We start from the raw sequence: 13545 nt of genomic DNA, 5'->3' as shown, positions 1-13545 counted from the left end.
TTCTTCTACAAATGTGTGCAATTGTGGGAGTGTACAGAAAGACAAATGCATCATTGCTCAAGTTTGTGTGGCGGCATGTTTAGCGCAGATGACTCACCTGTTCACAGGACAATCTGAAGATGCCCTCGACCCCAGTGACCCCCAGCGCTGTCTCAATGTTGTGTGTCATGCGAAAAGGAACGTTCTCTGGCACCCGCAGACTCTTTCCTGGAAAATGACGGATATAGAGAATAGCTTCACTCTCCTAAATCAGACGTGTGCATTGCTGACAGTTAATGAGGACTCTCATTCTCACCTTTCTCAAAGCAGACGTTGTAGTCAATATGAACTACCTCCCCGGTAGTCATGTCAATCAGCACATTGTCCAGGTGCCGATCACCCAACCCAATGATGTAACCCACCATGGACATCACTGCAGTGGACCTGGCGTAGGACTGCATGGGGAACAAAGAAAATTTATAGCAACCAGAATCCAATTTTTCATTTGTATTTCAAAATGTACTGTAAAATAAAAGGATGCCTCACTCCCTTCCCTGTTCTTCATCCACATACCCCCTCACCCAGACCTGTGTCTCAATCCCATATCTGACCTGAGTGACTCTCCACCACTCGCTGGGGGTGGTGCAGGAACACCACAGCTCTTTGGCCAGAAGGTTGGGTGGTGTGGCTTCCATCAGCTCTTTCAGGACATCCCTCATAACGCTCAGTGGCCAGTCTCGACGTGACACATCCAAACTGAGTCCCACAGCCTTCAGGGCGGGGCTGATCTTGCTGTAGTAGAGCTCGCTTGGGCGAGGAACCATGGGCGGATTCTGGGGCTGCTGGAATGAATCCTGGGCCTGGAATGCACAACAAGAATCATACAGTCATGCAGAAAAAAACTAAAAAGTTAAATATGACACACGCCTTCTTGGGTGTATTGTATTTATGATCTTATCTGTGTCTGCCGCCTTGGCCAGGTCTAACAGATTTTAATCTGCATAGTACTTGCTCGATAAATACAGATTCAATTTAAATAAAATGTATGAGAAAGTCATCATACCTTTTGAGCCTGCAGTACAGCCTCACGCTGCTGCCAACGCTTGTAGAGCCCGAAGAGAGGCGTGGCCCCATCCACCCACTGAATGAGTCCGGATCGTGTCCCCAGAGGTGTGACAGAGTAGTGGCGAGCCTGGAAATGAGGGCTCTCCTGCTTGTTCACCTTTGTGAACATGGTGTTCACAATTGACAGGAACTGCATAATCCGCTCATCAAGGTGCAAGTCTTCCAGGCCTGAAAGAGAGATGAAAGAGGGGAGCAGGAAGAAGAGAACAGCCACCAGAATGGAGAGAGAAATGAAGAGAGAAAGTTAGAAAAACTGCTTCAAGTATTACAAACATAAGCAATATCTTATGGCTTTTATTTCTGCGATCTGGAAGTAAAATGCTAGAACTAAAAAATTCTACTTCATTAAAATAATTTTGCATTAAAAACAGTGTGTTTGAAATGAAAAGGTATGGGACATTTTTACATTCTTACCACCAGTTAACAGGTGGTGAATAGAGCCATAGTTATAAAGACAGTTTACCTTTAAAAAGGTAGGGGTAGTTTCTGCCGTCAGAGCCAAGGAAATATAGTTTCTTCGGCTTGGTTTTGGTCGGCAGGATGGTTATGGTGTTGCCCACACTCTGAATGGTGACAGCGTCAGTGGCGGAGACCTCTCCGGGCAGAGCAATCTCCGTGCTCTCCATGGTGGCCAGGCGTGGGCTGACCTCATCCAGCCGCAGCAGGTAACTGGCACGCTTCTGTGCTCTCTGCTGCAAGCTCAGCATGATCTGTCATAAAGCATCACACAGTATTACACATAAGACATGACACACACAATTAAGATCTAGTCTCTCCAGAGCTGTCATTTATACAGTAGAAAACCAGGCTGTAAGGTTTTATATAAATTGTAATACTTCTTATGTGCCCTTTTAAAAGGTAAATAAGCGAGTCCTAATTTGTCCTGAACATTCTGTGATTTCCCTGAGTTTAATCTGAGCTCTGAATCAACACAACTGGTGCACATCAGCAGTTTGCAATCACCAGCCTTGTCGTTCGACCTTGTCATATGTAGGTATGGCGCTTTGCCATCTGTAAGAATTGAGCAAAACACATATCATATCCAGTTAATTACTTTTTTGTTGAACTGCTTGGAACCTTACAAGATTCAGTAGGTCTGTGTCTCCTTAATATAGCAATTCATGATTAACGCTGAGGTGTAACTTCTTGTTATCTAGGTTTCTGCTGACCTTGGTGAAGTGAACAAGAAGAAAATACAGATGTTAACTTTTAATGTGCTTTTTCTCAAATTATGTATCACAATAGGAAAATAAGCCTAAATTTGGTCATGGAAATTAGGTAAGCTAGCTGTATATCTGTGCTGTACAAAGTAATTTCTTGGCTCAGACATACCATCTGTGTGCCATGAGGGTACAGAAACACCATATCTCATTTAATGAGACCTGCAAGTTTGTTTGCAGTACTGTTGTGTCCTGTATTACCTTTGGATTTGCTTTGTTCCCGAGTCTTACTGAAGACTGGCGGATTATTTTTAAGAAAACAAACCAAGACCATTCCCCTGTGCTCTATATTCTGTTCTAAGGCACTGCCCTCCTGGATTACAGACCTGTTTGAATGGGACCCAGCTGCTGGCTGGGTTGGCTGGGTTGGAGGGGTTCCTCAGCCTCTCCAGGGAGTTGTCGATGGTATTACCAAAGGTCTCCTGGAACCAGGTCTCGTGTGGCGTCTCTGCGGGGGCTGCTGTGATGCTGCGGACATGTTCGAGTGCAAAAACAACTGGCTTCATCAGCGCAGAGTGCTTCTCTCGCATGATTGCAATCTTCTCCTCCCTAAAAAGCATGAGCAATTAAAAAATAACCACCGATTACCAACCCTTAGTTGTCATTATTTAGTAATTTAGCAGATGCTTTTATCCAAAGCAACAGAGACTTGGGGGTGAACAATGCATTACAACTGCTTTTGCAGTCACTTACAATAGGTCCTCAGTTTTACATCCTAAGGTTAATAAAGATACAGATATTGGTAAAAACCAACACATTTAGAACACACAATGACTTAAATGTTTAAAACACACAAACAGAAGACTCGCTGGAGAGTGACAGCACGTACTTGTGCAGAGTGTTGTTGCTTTGCACTCTCTTGACCTCATCCTCTAGCTGCTGGATTCTGCGCAGAACGTGCATGTGCTGCTGCTGCAGGACTCCCAACCACAGCTCGTCCCAAAGCAGGGTGATGCGCCGCAGCTCTCCTACCAACACCTGAACCTGCAGGGCAACATAATATTTTGTGTTACAGATACAAAGATACTACTGGGTGCGTTTTAATGTCTACTTACATTTTTATCTTTAAAGTCTATTCTAAAAGATAAAATACATTTTATTTTCATTGTTTATCCCAAACAAGCTGCTGGTACAGTGTGGTTAATGATTAGGCGAAGCATTCAGCCAAGCAGTTTCTGGTAGAAGAACCTAGCTCCTGTAGAAACCCCACAAAGAGGGAGATCAGTACACTGCTGTACCTGGAGCACCATTGCCGGGTTGGCAGAGGACAGCTTGTCCACAATCTTGCTGTAGCAGTCCTGCATCATGGTCTGATCCTCGCTGGAACAAGGCACCAGCTCCTCCTCTTTGTTGCTCTCCTGGGAGGCAGAGGCACTTCCTCCATCATTCTCCCCACCACACAGCCCTTCTCCCTGGATGTTACTCAGCAGGGTGGGCAGCTTGCTTCCTGCAAAATAGCAGCAAACAGGAATGAATACCCACCGTTTACCTTGCATTACTCTCCCCTACTTCCACAGATCTCAACTCTTTTCAGTCCATTTATTCAGCGCTTGTAGGCGCGTCAGGTCCAATTTATTTTCACACGCGTGGTTTATTTTATACATGCCGTTTAAAATATTTTTTTCCACCCCCACAGTAAAACAGGTTTAAAAGGCATTGAATCGCAAAAGGACACTCAGTACTGTATCTACAGCCAAGCCCCACCCCTTGTTCGCTGTATTTTTCACATACCTCTTTATAGACGTGCATACTGATAAATCCTCTCCTGATCACTCGTTTTATCACCAAACTCCTCAATAACGCCATCCAAGTCATTATTTTATTACTACATCTCAAAAAGCTCTGCAAATGTCAGTGATATTCTTTGAGCGCTGGATGCAGAAGCAGCTACCTCCTTTGTTATGTCCGTGTTATCTCTGTATGAGATACACCCTTTTTTTCGGTTTCATTCGGATCCTGTCGGTCTCACTGGGCCATTGAAAGGTTTTCTCGGCTTTTTCCAGAGAAAAAATGATTAGAGACCTGTGCTTTACGTCTTTTTGATGAAGTCAGACAGGGTCCGACATCGGACTGGAAAGGGAAAATTGTAATGTCGGACCCGGTCCAACATAGGACCGCAAAGGATTAAAAATATACTCTGACCAGCACACCTGTAAGTGCTTTAAAACATGTGTCATATCTCCAACAGCTATTTTGCATTTTATAGCTTTACAAAATGAAACCTCTAAAAGACAGCTGCTGTCCTTGATGTTGCTATCCATACCTGCAGCCTGCGCCTCTCCTCCCAAAGTGATAGACCCCACGATAGCTGGGTGTAAGATGAGATGGGGGGAGTCCTGGGCCACGCGACACAGCAGGCTGCAGATACTCTGACGGATATAAACCTCTGGGTGGTTCAATCTGGAGAAAAGCTGGGGGATTATACCTGTTAGAAAAAATAAAATAAAAAAAAAAGGGCACAAGATAAATTGATTGAGGATCCATACAGAATGCAAATCTTCTCACTTCACAGAAGTCGGCACCAGTCCAGCGTTACCTCTCCAGGGCGCGGTGGGGGTTGATGCCAGTCCCAGCTCCAGCTCCTCCCTGAGCTCCCCAGCATGCTTCACCAGCAGTCGCAGCAGCCGGAGGGTGGCCATGACAATCACATCATCATTGCTCTGCTTGCCATCCTCGTGATTCAGGAGCAGCCTGGGGTCTTCCTCGTCAATGGGGACCTACAGAACAGCAAGGGTTAAATACAACACACTCCCTAACAGCAAACCCACCAAACAAATACTTAAGTAGATGAAACAAAACAAAACAAAAACAAAAAAAACACACTACCTCCCAGTCCCTTCACTAAAACGACTAGGAAACGCCTCTCAAATGCTCTAACCTCAAGGCCACAATGCCTCCAATTCCCTCATCTCTAACCATTGGACCACACCACACCTCAGTTCAACAGTCATGTTGCACCCCAGTCTCTAGTATCTCCGAATGCACTCACCTGGCCAGCATTAAGTTTGAGGAACGTGAAGTAGGCTCGGCAAGAGACCCGGTACAGGCCGAAGATGCGGTCGACCACTCTGCGCCAGACTCTAATGAGTCCCTCGGTGACGCTCTCCTCCACCTCAGACAGCCACGGGCAGGAGCTCAGGAGCTGCCTCCAGATCACATCCACCATGTCATCCTCCTCATCCTCCTCGTTCTGCAGAGCCAGGTCTTCATCCTGAACAAGGGGACGTTTTCATATAGCTCTGTACCATGCCTACCATTTACTTTTGAAAATTAAGACAAGTATTTTCGAGTGCACAACCCCTTCACTTGACAAGAGCATTACTTCCCCAATTATAATTTTTTACTGTAAAAACAAAAAAAAAAAAAAACTTTCGATGTAAGGATGCAGTAGTCTTAAAGATTGTTCTGGACCCAAAATAGCTGTGGTTTTACCTCAAACATTCATACACTATAAAGACTTGCCTGTATGCCTGCAGGCCGACACATGGCCTGCCCTAGAATGCTGTAGATGGTATCTTTGTGGTCCTCAGAGGTGCCGCTTGGCAGCAGCGCCTCCACCGCCTCCTTCTCACCAGGCAGTAGGGGGACCCCCTCTCCTTGGCTGAGTGAACAGGGAAAGAACATATTAAAACACAGAAATCTCACCCCAGCCAAATTAGATCACACCATTAGAGGTTATCACGGTCAATTAAAATCTGTGCAAACGTCATGACAAAATGGCTCTACAGCACCTCACAGTTCAATGACATTCCAACAATTGATAATATAGACGTATTATAAAGAAGCACTTACAAAAACGAATTACAAAGTGATTTTCAGGTTACATTTTATATTGTAAAAATATTAATGATTAAACTTTACTCCTCATACTAACTCACTCTCTATACACCTATCTTTCCTGCACTGCACACAAATAGACTAGCAAGAGATGCCTACCTGGCGTTGTCTACAACCTTCCGGCCCCACCTGTAGGCCCAGCTGGCTAGGGCTGCCCAAGACTTGGCAACTTCAGGTGCCTGTGCTGCTGACAGCTGGTAGAGTTGCCCTAGGACAAAATCCGGCTCGCCCACTCCCACACTCACTGCCAGGGAAACAAAGCAACAGCAACTTCTGAATGAAACATGGACAAATACTTATTTCAATACTACACATATAGCCATAACTTTTTGAATTTTGATTAAAATTGGTAATAGGGAAAATGTGTGTTATTACCAAAGTGATAAATAAGTCTAAAATTACATTTGGTCAGAAGTGGTGACAGGTTATAAGAATACGTACCTAGCCAAGATTCAGTAATTATATGTAATTTGGACAGTAAGGGCTGACTACCACATACAATAAAAGTCTTTGTCGTGTACCTGTGGCCTCAGCTGTGATGCATGGCAGAACCTGGTCCTCAGGTTCTAGCTCTAGCAGGGCAGCGATATTTCTGCTGAGGGGCGGTAGCTCCGTGAAGGAGGGAGGTTTTGTCACTGCCTGCTTCAGCTGCCCAGTCAGGTCTTTCCACTCTGCCAGCAGCCACTTACATAGCGTGAGGATGGAGCGGGATGCTGCATGCTCATACCTCCCTGAGCGGCAGTACGAGAGTGCACAGTAACTCAGCATCTCCATGGCAGAGCCTGACTGACCTGCACACAGGAAGAGGAGAAGGGTTAGATCCAACAAAATATATTCCTTGGTAAAACTTGATTCCGCTAACTCGCTACCAGAATTTATGTTTGATCCTTTACATGTTAGGGGTAGAGAAAGCAGACAACACTCATGAAGTGATGTGGGGGGGGCCTCATTTAAGGTTCATCTATAGAACCAGCTAATGTTGTTCACTGGGGAAAACACAGAGCTTCTCTACCAACACACCAGTACACCGTTTATAAACCGATCAGTATCAAACACTACACTAACCTGCTGTATAAAGCAGCTTTGCTTTCTCAATGTCCAGCTCAGGGCCCCACTTCTCCCCTACAGTGCCTTGCAACGACAAACATTTGAAGAGATTCACCAGGTCCTGTCCAGTGGCAGCACCCCCAAGTGGCACCTCACTATTACACTGTGTCAGAAGCCTGGTTGCCAGGGCAATGTTGCCTTGTTTCCGGGCAAACTTCACAGCGGTCAGGCAGAGCTCCATCAGGTGGGAGCCAATGGGAACAGAAGAACCTGAAGGAAATAAAAAGGAAACGTAAACACTGAGAAAACAAACCCTTGTTTGTAAGTCCATGTTAGCAAATGAGTGCAACCCTACAGCATGGATACTGTACTGTAATTATAAACAAAGCAAGGCTTCAGATTGAGGTTACCTTTGAGCTTGGCAGAGAGTTGCCACTGGAAGACTGTGTATCTGATTGCATGTAGCCAGGGCTGGACATCCTTCTGCTTACATGAGCACAGGGCCTGGCTGTAGAGAGGGATCAGACAGTCCTGCAAAATAGGGAAAGCATGCATTTTGTGGCAGATGAGTTACAAAGCTATGACAAGAAGTTATAGTGGGCAATACACAATTTATATAAAAGAGCAGAGCGCTTAAGAATGATGACCGAGTGGAGAGTCACGTTATATCAGTGGCTGGATTTGAACAGAGAGCATAGTAGCCGGGAATCTACTAAATAGCAGGCTCATAACAATCACATCTGCAATATATCAAAGGGAGGGCTATGGGCTGTGTGTGACATACAGTGAATGAGGAGAGCATCCTGTCCTGTAGAGGGCGTCAGTCATGTGTCTTACCTCTGAAGCCAGGCGCCTTGTGAGTGTGCTCTCCAGGGTTGTGGCACACTGGAGCTGAAGGGTACTGAGGGTGGGCAGGGATCCTGACAGAGTCAGAGTAGAGAGCCTCAGAGGGCCAAGGGAGATGCGTGCAGTCTGCTTCAGGTACTTCACCAGGTTTCTGTAATAAAAATTTCCCATTAAATCATTTTAAGTTCACTAACATTCAACAGTTCGTCTACTTTATGGGGGCCAAAGCTGGGCCTTCCTGTCCTGGTCTTTGAACCAATTTAGTACAAGGTAGGAACAACTAAACCACCATCCAGACCATAAAGTAGTTCATATTTTACATGTTTATTATATTAAACATATAGTGGAATGGCGCTCCAGTACCGTTCCTTTACCTAATTTCTTTAGCATTTAAGCTACGGAATGGTCTGCGACTCACTCTGAAATGGGTTTCTGGTCTTGCTCACTGTGACTGACAATGGAGACCACTCCCACAGCACTTCTCAGTAGCTGCACCTCGATGGCTTTCTGCAGCTCGGTGGGGTCTGGACTCAGTATACCTGGCAGCAGCTTCTTTAGGTCTGAGAACAAGCAAGACAAACCCAAATGAGTCACCTTAAAACAGCACAGCTTATACTGGAGTGGGCCTTGGTAACCCCAATTTTACAAATCGCTCGCACCAAACGCTTACCTAGCTTATCCCTGGAAGAACCAATATCCTCTCCGGGCAAAAGCTCTAGCTGTTCACGACACACAGCAAAATCTCCAGCCTCAAAACTGCTCAGAGCCCTGAAACACATTGAAAAAAAGTGGTTGTTATGAGAGAACATGTATTTTATTAAAAACTATACTTTATTTAAATAATTTAAAAACACACATCTTTACAATGCCATGCCATATGATTTCTGCACAAAAAATGTATAGTATTATTTTTTTATTTTTAGGCATAATACTGGTGTGTTTGCCACTCAATATTCAGACCCCTTTTTCATAAACCATTACTGAAAAACAAATCAATCCCCTCCCCATGCACATTGTCCAATCCACAGAGGTATAGGTGCAGCCTCTCACCTGACATAGTTGAAGTCTGTTTTCAGCTGGATCGCCGAACCACTGGAGCTTTTCTTCATGGTCAGGACGCTGCTCTGCCACTCTTGCACCGATGACCAGTCAGAGAGGGCCATGTAGCATTCGCACGCCTTGTTGGCCAGGAAGTTCACGACTTCAGGGGAGCAGTCGCTGGGTTTCAGAACCGTTTTCCGGCAGTCTCCTGGCATACACAAAGAACACATTCACTTGACACCATAATAGGAGCACAAGAGTATTAACAAACACTTGAATACGTGGCCCATTTCACATATCATAAAAGATACAAGCCAGGAATCACTAACACTTCACAGAAGGATGGGCAAGCCATTTCATATTTGGAAATTAGATATGACAACTCACCATTACCGGTGTGTTTGGGGCTAGCAGTATTGCCACTGCTGGCATTAGCCACTTTAAGCAGGGTCCTGTCAAAGCCTTTGATTGAGCAGTCAACCCCTGTGATGGCACACAGCTGTTCCTGGTACTCCACTGCAGCCTTCTCAAACCTGAAAACAACATAACGCGGTGCATTTAGTCATTCTCATTGCCTTGTTGTCCCTTACTGTTCAATATTGGTTCTGTTGCAGAAAACACACTTACCTTCCCTCAGCCTGCAGAGCCACAGAGCTGATCCATGCCAAGCTCTTCCCTGCAGTGGCAGAGCTCCATGCTGCCAGCCCCTGGATAGCCTCAGGGCAGTGCAGCTCACACAGAGCCTCGACCAGCATCATGATGGGAACCTCCATCTCAGAACCCTGAAGGGGAATAAGGACAGAGGATTTTGTCAGAAATCCCATAACAAATACACAGCAGATATTTAAAAAACATGTTATTGGCTTCATTGGGTAACATTTCTACATCTTCAATTCTTAGACCAAGTAATCTGAACTGCTTTCTTTTGGTATTTAATTCTCACAACAGTCACTGTCTTAACCAAATGTGTAGGCAGAACAGCAGTAAAACGGTATCCCACATTATAGGGGACAAGAGTTAGTGAGTAAATGAGTGAAGGAAGGGAAATGATACTCCCATTATTCCTGGTTTTACTTTTCAGTTTAACAAGACACACCTGAGCTTGTTACCTACACACTGTAGCAAATACACACATCCTTTTAATTCACAAATCCAAAATTAACGAAAAGCACTTCAATTAGTGATCACTTTATTTATGTTGTACAAGCATCTTATTAAGCGCCTGATTAAAAGTGTCTAAACATGCATGTTCTAACTCCAATGTGTTCAAATGTAAATTCAAAGTTTATAAATTAAATTCATGTCATGACAGTAAACAGAGGGGAAAATAGACCTAAGTGCATACCAACCGTGCAATCTTTGAGAGGTGTGCCACAGGCACATTTCCTACTGTTGGCAAACAGGTTTTTTTTTTTTTTTTAACCCCAAATAAAAGATCTTTGACAGGCTCGGTTTCTTCTGCCAATTTCCTGTGCCTGAACACTTACTGATGGCCGCATTAGTATTTTTTTCCTGAAAATACTAGTTTGTCATATGAAAAATAAAGGAGAGAGACATTTCAGTTTCATGTATTTCTATAATAAAGCCAAAATGTTTCCATTTTAAAACCCACAGCAACCCCTCTCAACTTCCTAAGCCTTTCTCTAATAAACTGGGGACAAAAACCTGGTGTTTTGCAAGAGTAAAAAAAAAAAAAGAAAAAAAAAAAAACCTGACACCAAGCAAAATGTAATAGTTTAATCAATCACATAACTTAATACAAAATCTAAGCTAAAGTACATTGCTAATGTATTTAAATTAAATGACTACAAAAACTACTTTCACTTTCCTATTCCAATCACATGCTTCACAATTCCCAGCTAAATCTAGCAAAATTAACGCGATTTCCAAAACTATTTATCCTAAAACTAATCTTCCAGAATAGGTTGTGAAGGCTTTATTTTGCTCCACTGAATTAACTACATAGCTGAGGATGTTAAAACTTAAAATGATATACTTCATGTGTATTTCAGTAGAAACAATACATAAAGTAGACCTCGCTTTTTTTCTTTTTTCCCTGCTGTTGTAGTTACTTCGCAATAAACAAAGTGGCAAATGACACATTTTCATAAAGTAATAGCGTTACAGGTTTGTTTTATGTTATTTAAAAGCTGTGCACAAGAGAAAAAAAATCAAAAATTTAACTTAAATAAATTCAAGAAATAAAATGTGGAAAGAAAAGACAAAAAAAAAACCCACTAATTTTGTTTTTTGTTTATTACTCTCTTCATAACAGAAAATCACAACAAAACAAAACAGATCACTACGGGTAACATTCACCTTGCTAGTTTGGCCAGTGTCTGGAAAGTGTGAAGGATCTGAGTGATGTGCATTACCTGCGTCTGTATCCCCCGAATCTGACTCACTTGCCATTTTAGACACAGACGCGGATTTTTGCCTAAGCTAAATGGGCCGAGATTTGCGACACATACCAAAATGAAATCTCATCAGAATGAAAGCTGGCCAATCGGCTGACTTGTTCCTGATTAGGTTCCCAAAAAAAACCCAAAAAAACACTTGTTGGGGGACAGAAATACCCTGTGGATAGTAATGACATTACAATCTTGAACATCGACAATTTCAGCTTTTTGTAATGAAGGACAGCTGACACTCAACGGGCCAAAAGGAAGGCTCTCGCGGCCTGGATTCGACCTGCAGGATGCTAAATGAGGAACCCTGCTATAGATTGATTTGATTTTAATAAAACTTTGCGCTGTGAGACAGATGATTATTTCTCTTTATCCAATGGCCATATAGGAAGCCAAAACGCACAAAGCAAGCGTCATAGCCGTTCTCGTGGGTAACGTAGTATAGAAACCAGTCCTTCAACCCAGTGTTACTCAACTCTGGCCCTCGAGAATTACATTTTCTTTATTTGATTTCAAAATGATCACAAATTGTTTTGAAATTACTAAATGATGGTGCTCATTGTTTAATAAAAGCAAAATCCTAAAAGTGACATTCTATTTGTGTGTGTGTGTTTTGTGGGACAGTGAGGGAGCAAGTAGATTTTTCTAGCATTTTGTCCCTTGGAAAATTAAATTACACACCCAAGTCTTATTTTCATCCCTGGAGTGCCTGCTTACCTGAGCGTTGCTGTTCTTCATCTCGGTGACCAAGTCAAACCCGTGTCGCACAGTTACCGCAGGCTGTCCAGAGAGCAGCCCCACTCGCATCAGAGCCATGCGGATCCGGGTCAGCCAGTCCTGGCATGTCTGCCGGTTGGTGAAGAAGAACGTGCGGATGCCCTGCAAGGCAGAAACAAACAAATCAATGCCAAGACCAAGAGAGCTTCAAACGTTAACAGGGACCTGCTGCTATTATTCACTGACCAGTACTGTAAAAATCACCATTCTTTAACCAGTGTAAATACTTTCGGTAATGTTGTCTGTGCGACCTTCACGTGCACCTGGACACCTGTCATGCATCTAAAGTGCACTTATCTGTGAGATGCAGATAAGGTTAGAAGGAGAACTGACCTTAGGTGGTGCTGCGAGTGCATTTGCACAACCCTCATAGGCGTTGTACATGAGCTTCTCCAGATTCTCGAGGAACTGCAGCAGCAGCGCAAGCCGCAGCTGGTTACCGTGGTGACCCTCGTCGCTCTCCCCACCACTCCACTGGCTCAGGTCCTGCTCGGGGTTCAAACTGTGAGCGGCCAGGCTGCGAATCATTCCTGAAATTCAAGTCAACTCTTTAGGTTTGTACCATGAAAATAGCCAAGTGACAGAAAATGTCAACTGCTGTGCTCATCGCTGCCCCTTGTTGCTACAACAACTAATAAATAAATAAATAACATTTTAAAAATGGCATTTTATATGCTACTCGGCTTCGCTTACCCTCGATTGTCTGGAAAGTGTCTTGTGCTCGTCCCAGTGGGGTGCGCAGTTTGGACAAGACAGTAAACTGTGCCGCTTCCCAGACTGCCCACTGCCAGAGCACTGCCTCAGTCTTCAGCAGGGCATGGGGGATGGGTGCTGCATCCCTCTTCTCTAGTCGCTGGCAGCTGTGGTACAGCTTTTCCAACCAGGGCCCTTTCCTGAGCGGAACACAGAAAGGGAGTAAGAACTGCTCATACAACATTTAAATGTGGATCTCAGGCACATAGTTTGAAGTGGCCATACTTACCCTCCACGGTGAACTGTCCCATACAGAATAAAGCTGATGAGGTCAGAGAAGTCTTGAGGGTGGAATGTGTTGCTGGGGGCCTTAACCATGTGACCCTGGATGGCCAGCGAGATACTCTGAATCTCTGTGTGTCCACTGTTACTGTGAATTAAACATTACCATAATTTCAGTCAGTGACACTTCTGCACATCATTGGTCTCAAGGAGATGTTGAATAAGACGCCTCACCTCAGTGCCACATCCAGGGGGATTGTCTTCATCAGCTTCCCGAAAGCCTGTCTGAC

At 44.1% G+C, this 13545-nt stretch overlaps 1 protein-coding gene across 1 annotated transcript in view; it reads right to left on the bottom strand.

Moving 5' to 3' along the window:
• LOC121300491 (serine/threonine-protein kinase SMG1-like) overlaps positions 1–13545 on the bottom strand; it is a 38085-nt gene that overhangs the window by 9129 nt on the left and 15411 nt on the right. Inside the window, exons 9-35 of the mRNA XM_041229059.1 lie at positions 13490–13540; positions 13263–13403; positions 12974–13173; positions 12614–12810; positions 12221–12382; positions 9723–9877; positions 9483–9628; positions 9105–9303; positions 8725–8822; positions 8473–8614; positions 8046–8205; positions 7619–7739; positions 7227–7478; positions 6683–6952; positions 6261–6405; positions 5787–5925; positions 5314–5535; positions 4861–5041; positions 4588–4749; positions 3563–3771; positions 3154–3308; positions 2651–2873; positions 1568–1814; positions 1043–1272; positions 591–839; positions 296–434; positions 98–207 (exon numbers count right to left, since the gene is read on the bottom strand). Coding sequence (XP_041084993.1) covers positions 98–207; positions 296–434; positions 591–839; positions 1043–1272; positions 1568–1814; positions 2651–2873; positions 3154–3308; positions 3563–3771; positions 4588–4749; positions 4861–5041; positions 5314–5535; positions 5787–5925; positions 6261–6405; positions 6683–6952; positions 7227–7478; positions 7619–7739; positions 8046–8205; positions 8473–8614; positions 8725–8822; positions 9105–9303; positions 9483–9628; positions 9723–9877; positions 12221–12382; positions 12614–12810; positions 12974–13173; positions 13263–13403; positions 13490–13540 — 4705 coding nt within the window. The remainder of the gene's footprint in view (positions 1–97; positions 208–295; positions 435–590; positions 840–1042; positions 1273–1567; positions 1815–2650; positions 2874–3153; positions 3309–3562; positions 3772–4587; positions 4750–4860; positions 5042–5313; positions 5536–5786; positions 5926–6260; positions 6406–6682; positions 6953–7226; positions 7479–7618; positions 7740–8045; positions 8206–8472; positions 8615–8724; positions 8823–9104; positions 9304–9482; positions 9629–9722; positions 9878–12220; positions 12383–12613; positions 12811–12973; positions 13174–13262; positions 13404–13489; positions 13541–13545) is intronic.

The sequence above is a fragment of the Polyodon spathula genome, chromosome 26, assembly GCF_017654505.1.
Source record: "Polyodon spathula isolate WHYD16114869_AA chromosome 26, ASM1765450v1, whole genome shotgun sequence".
In the NCBI taxonomy this organism is placed as follows: domain Eukaryota; kingdom Metazoa; phylum Chordata; class Actinopteri; order Acipenseriformes; family Polyodontidae; genus Polyodon; species Polyodon spathula.
This window is presented reverse-complemented; position numbering and strand designations above follow the sequence as displayed.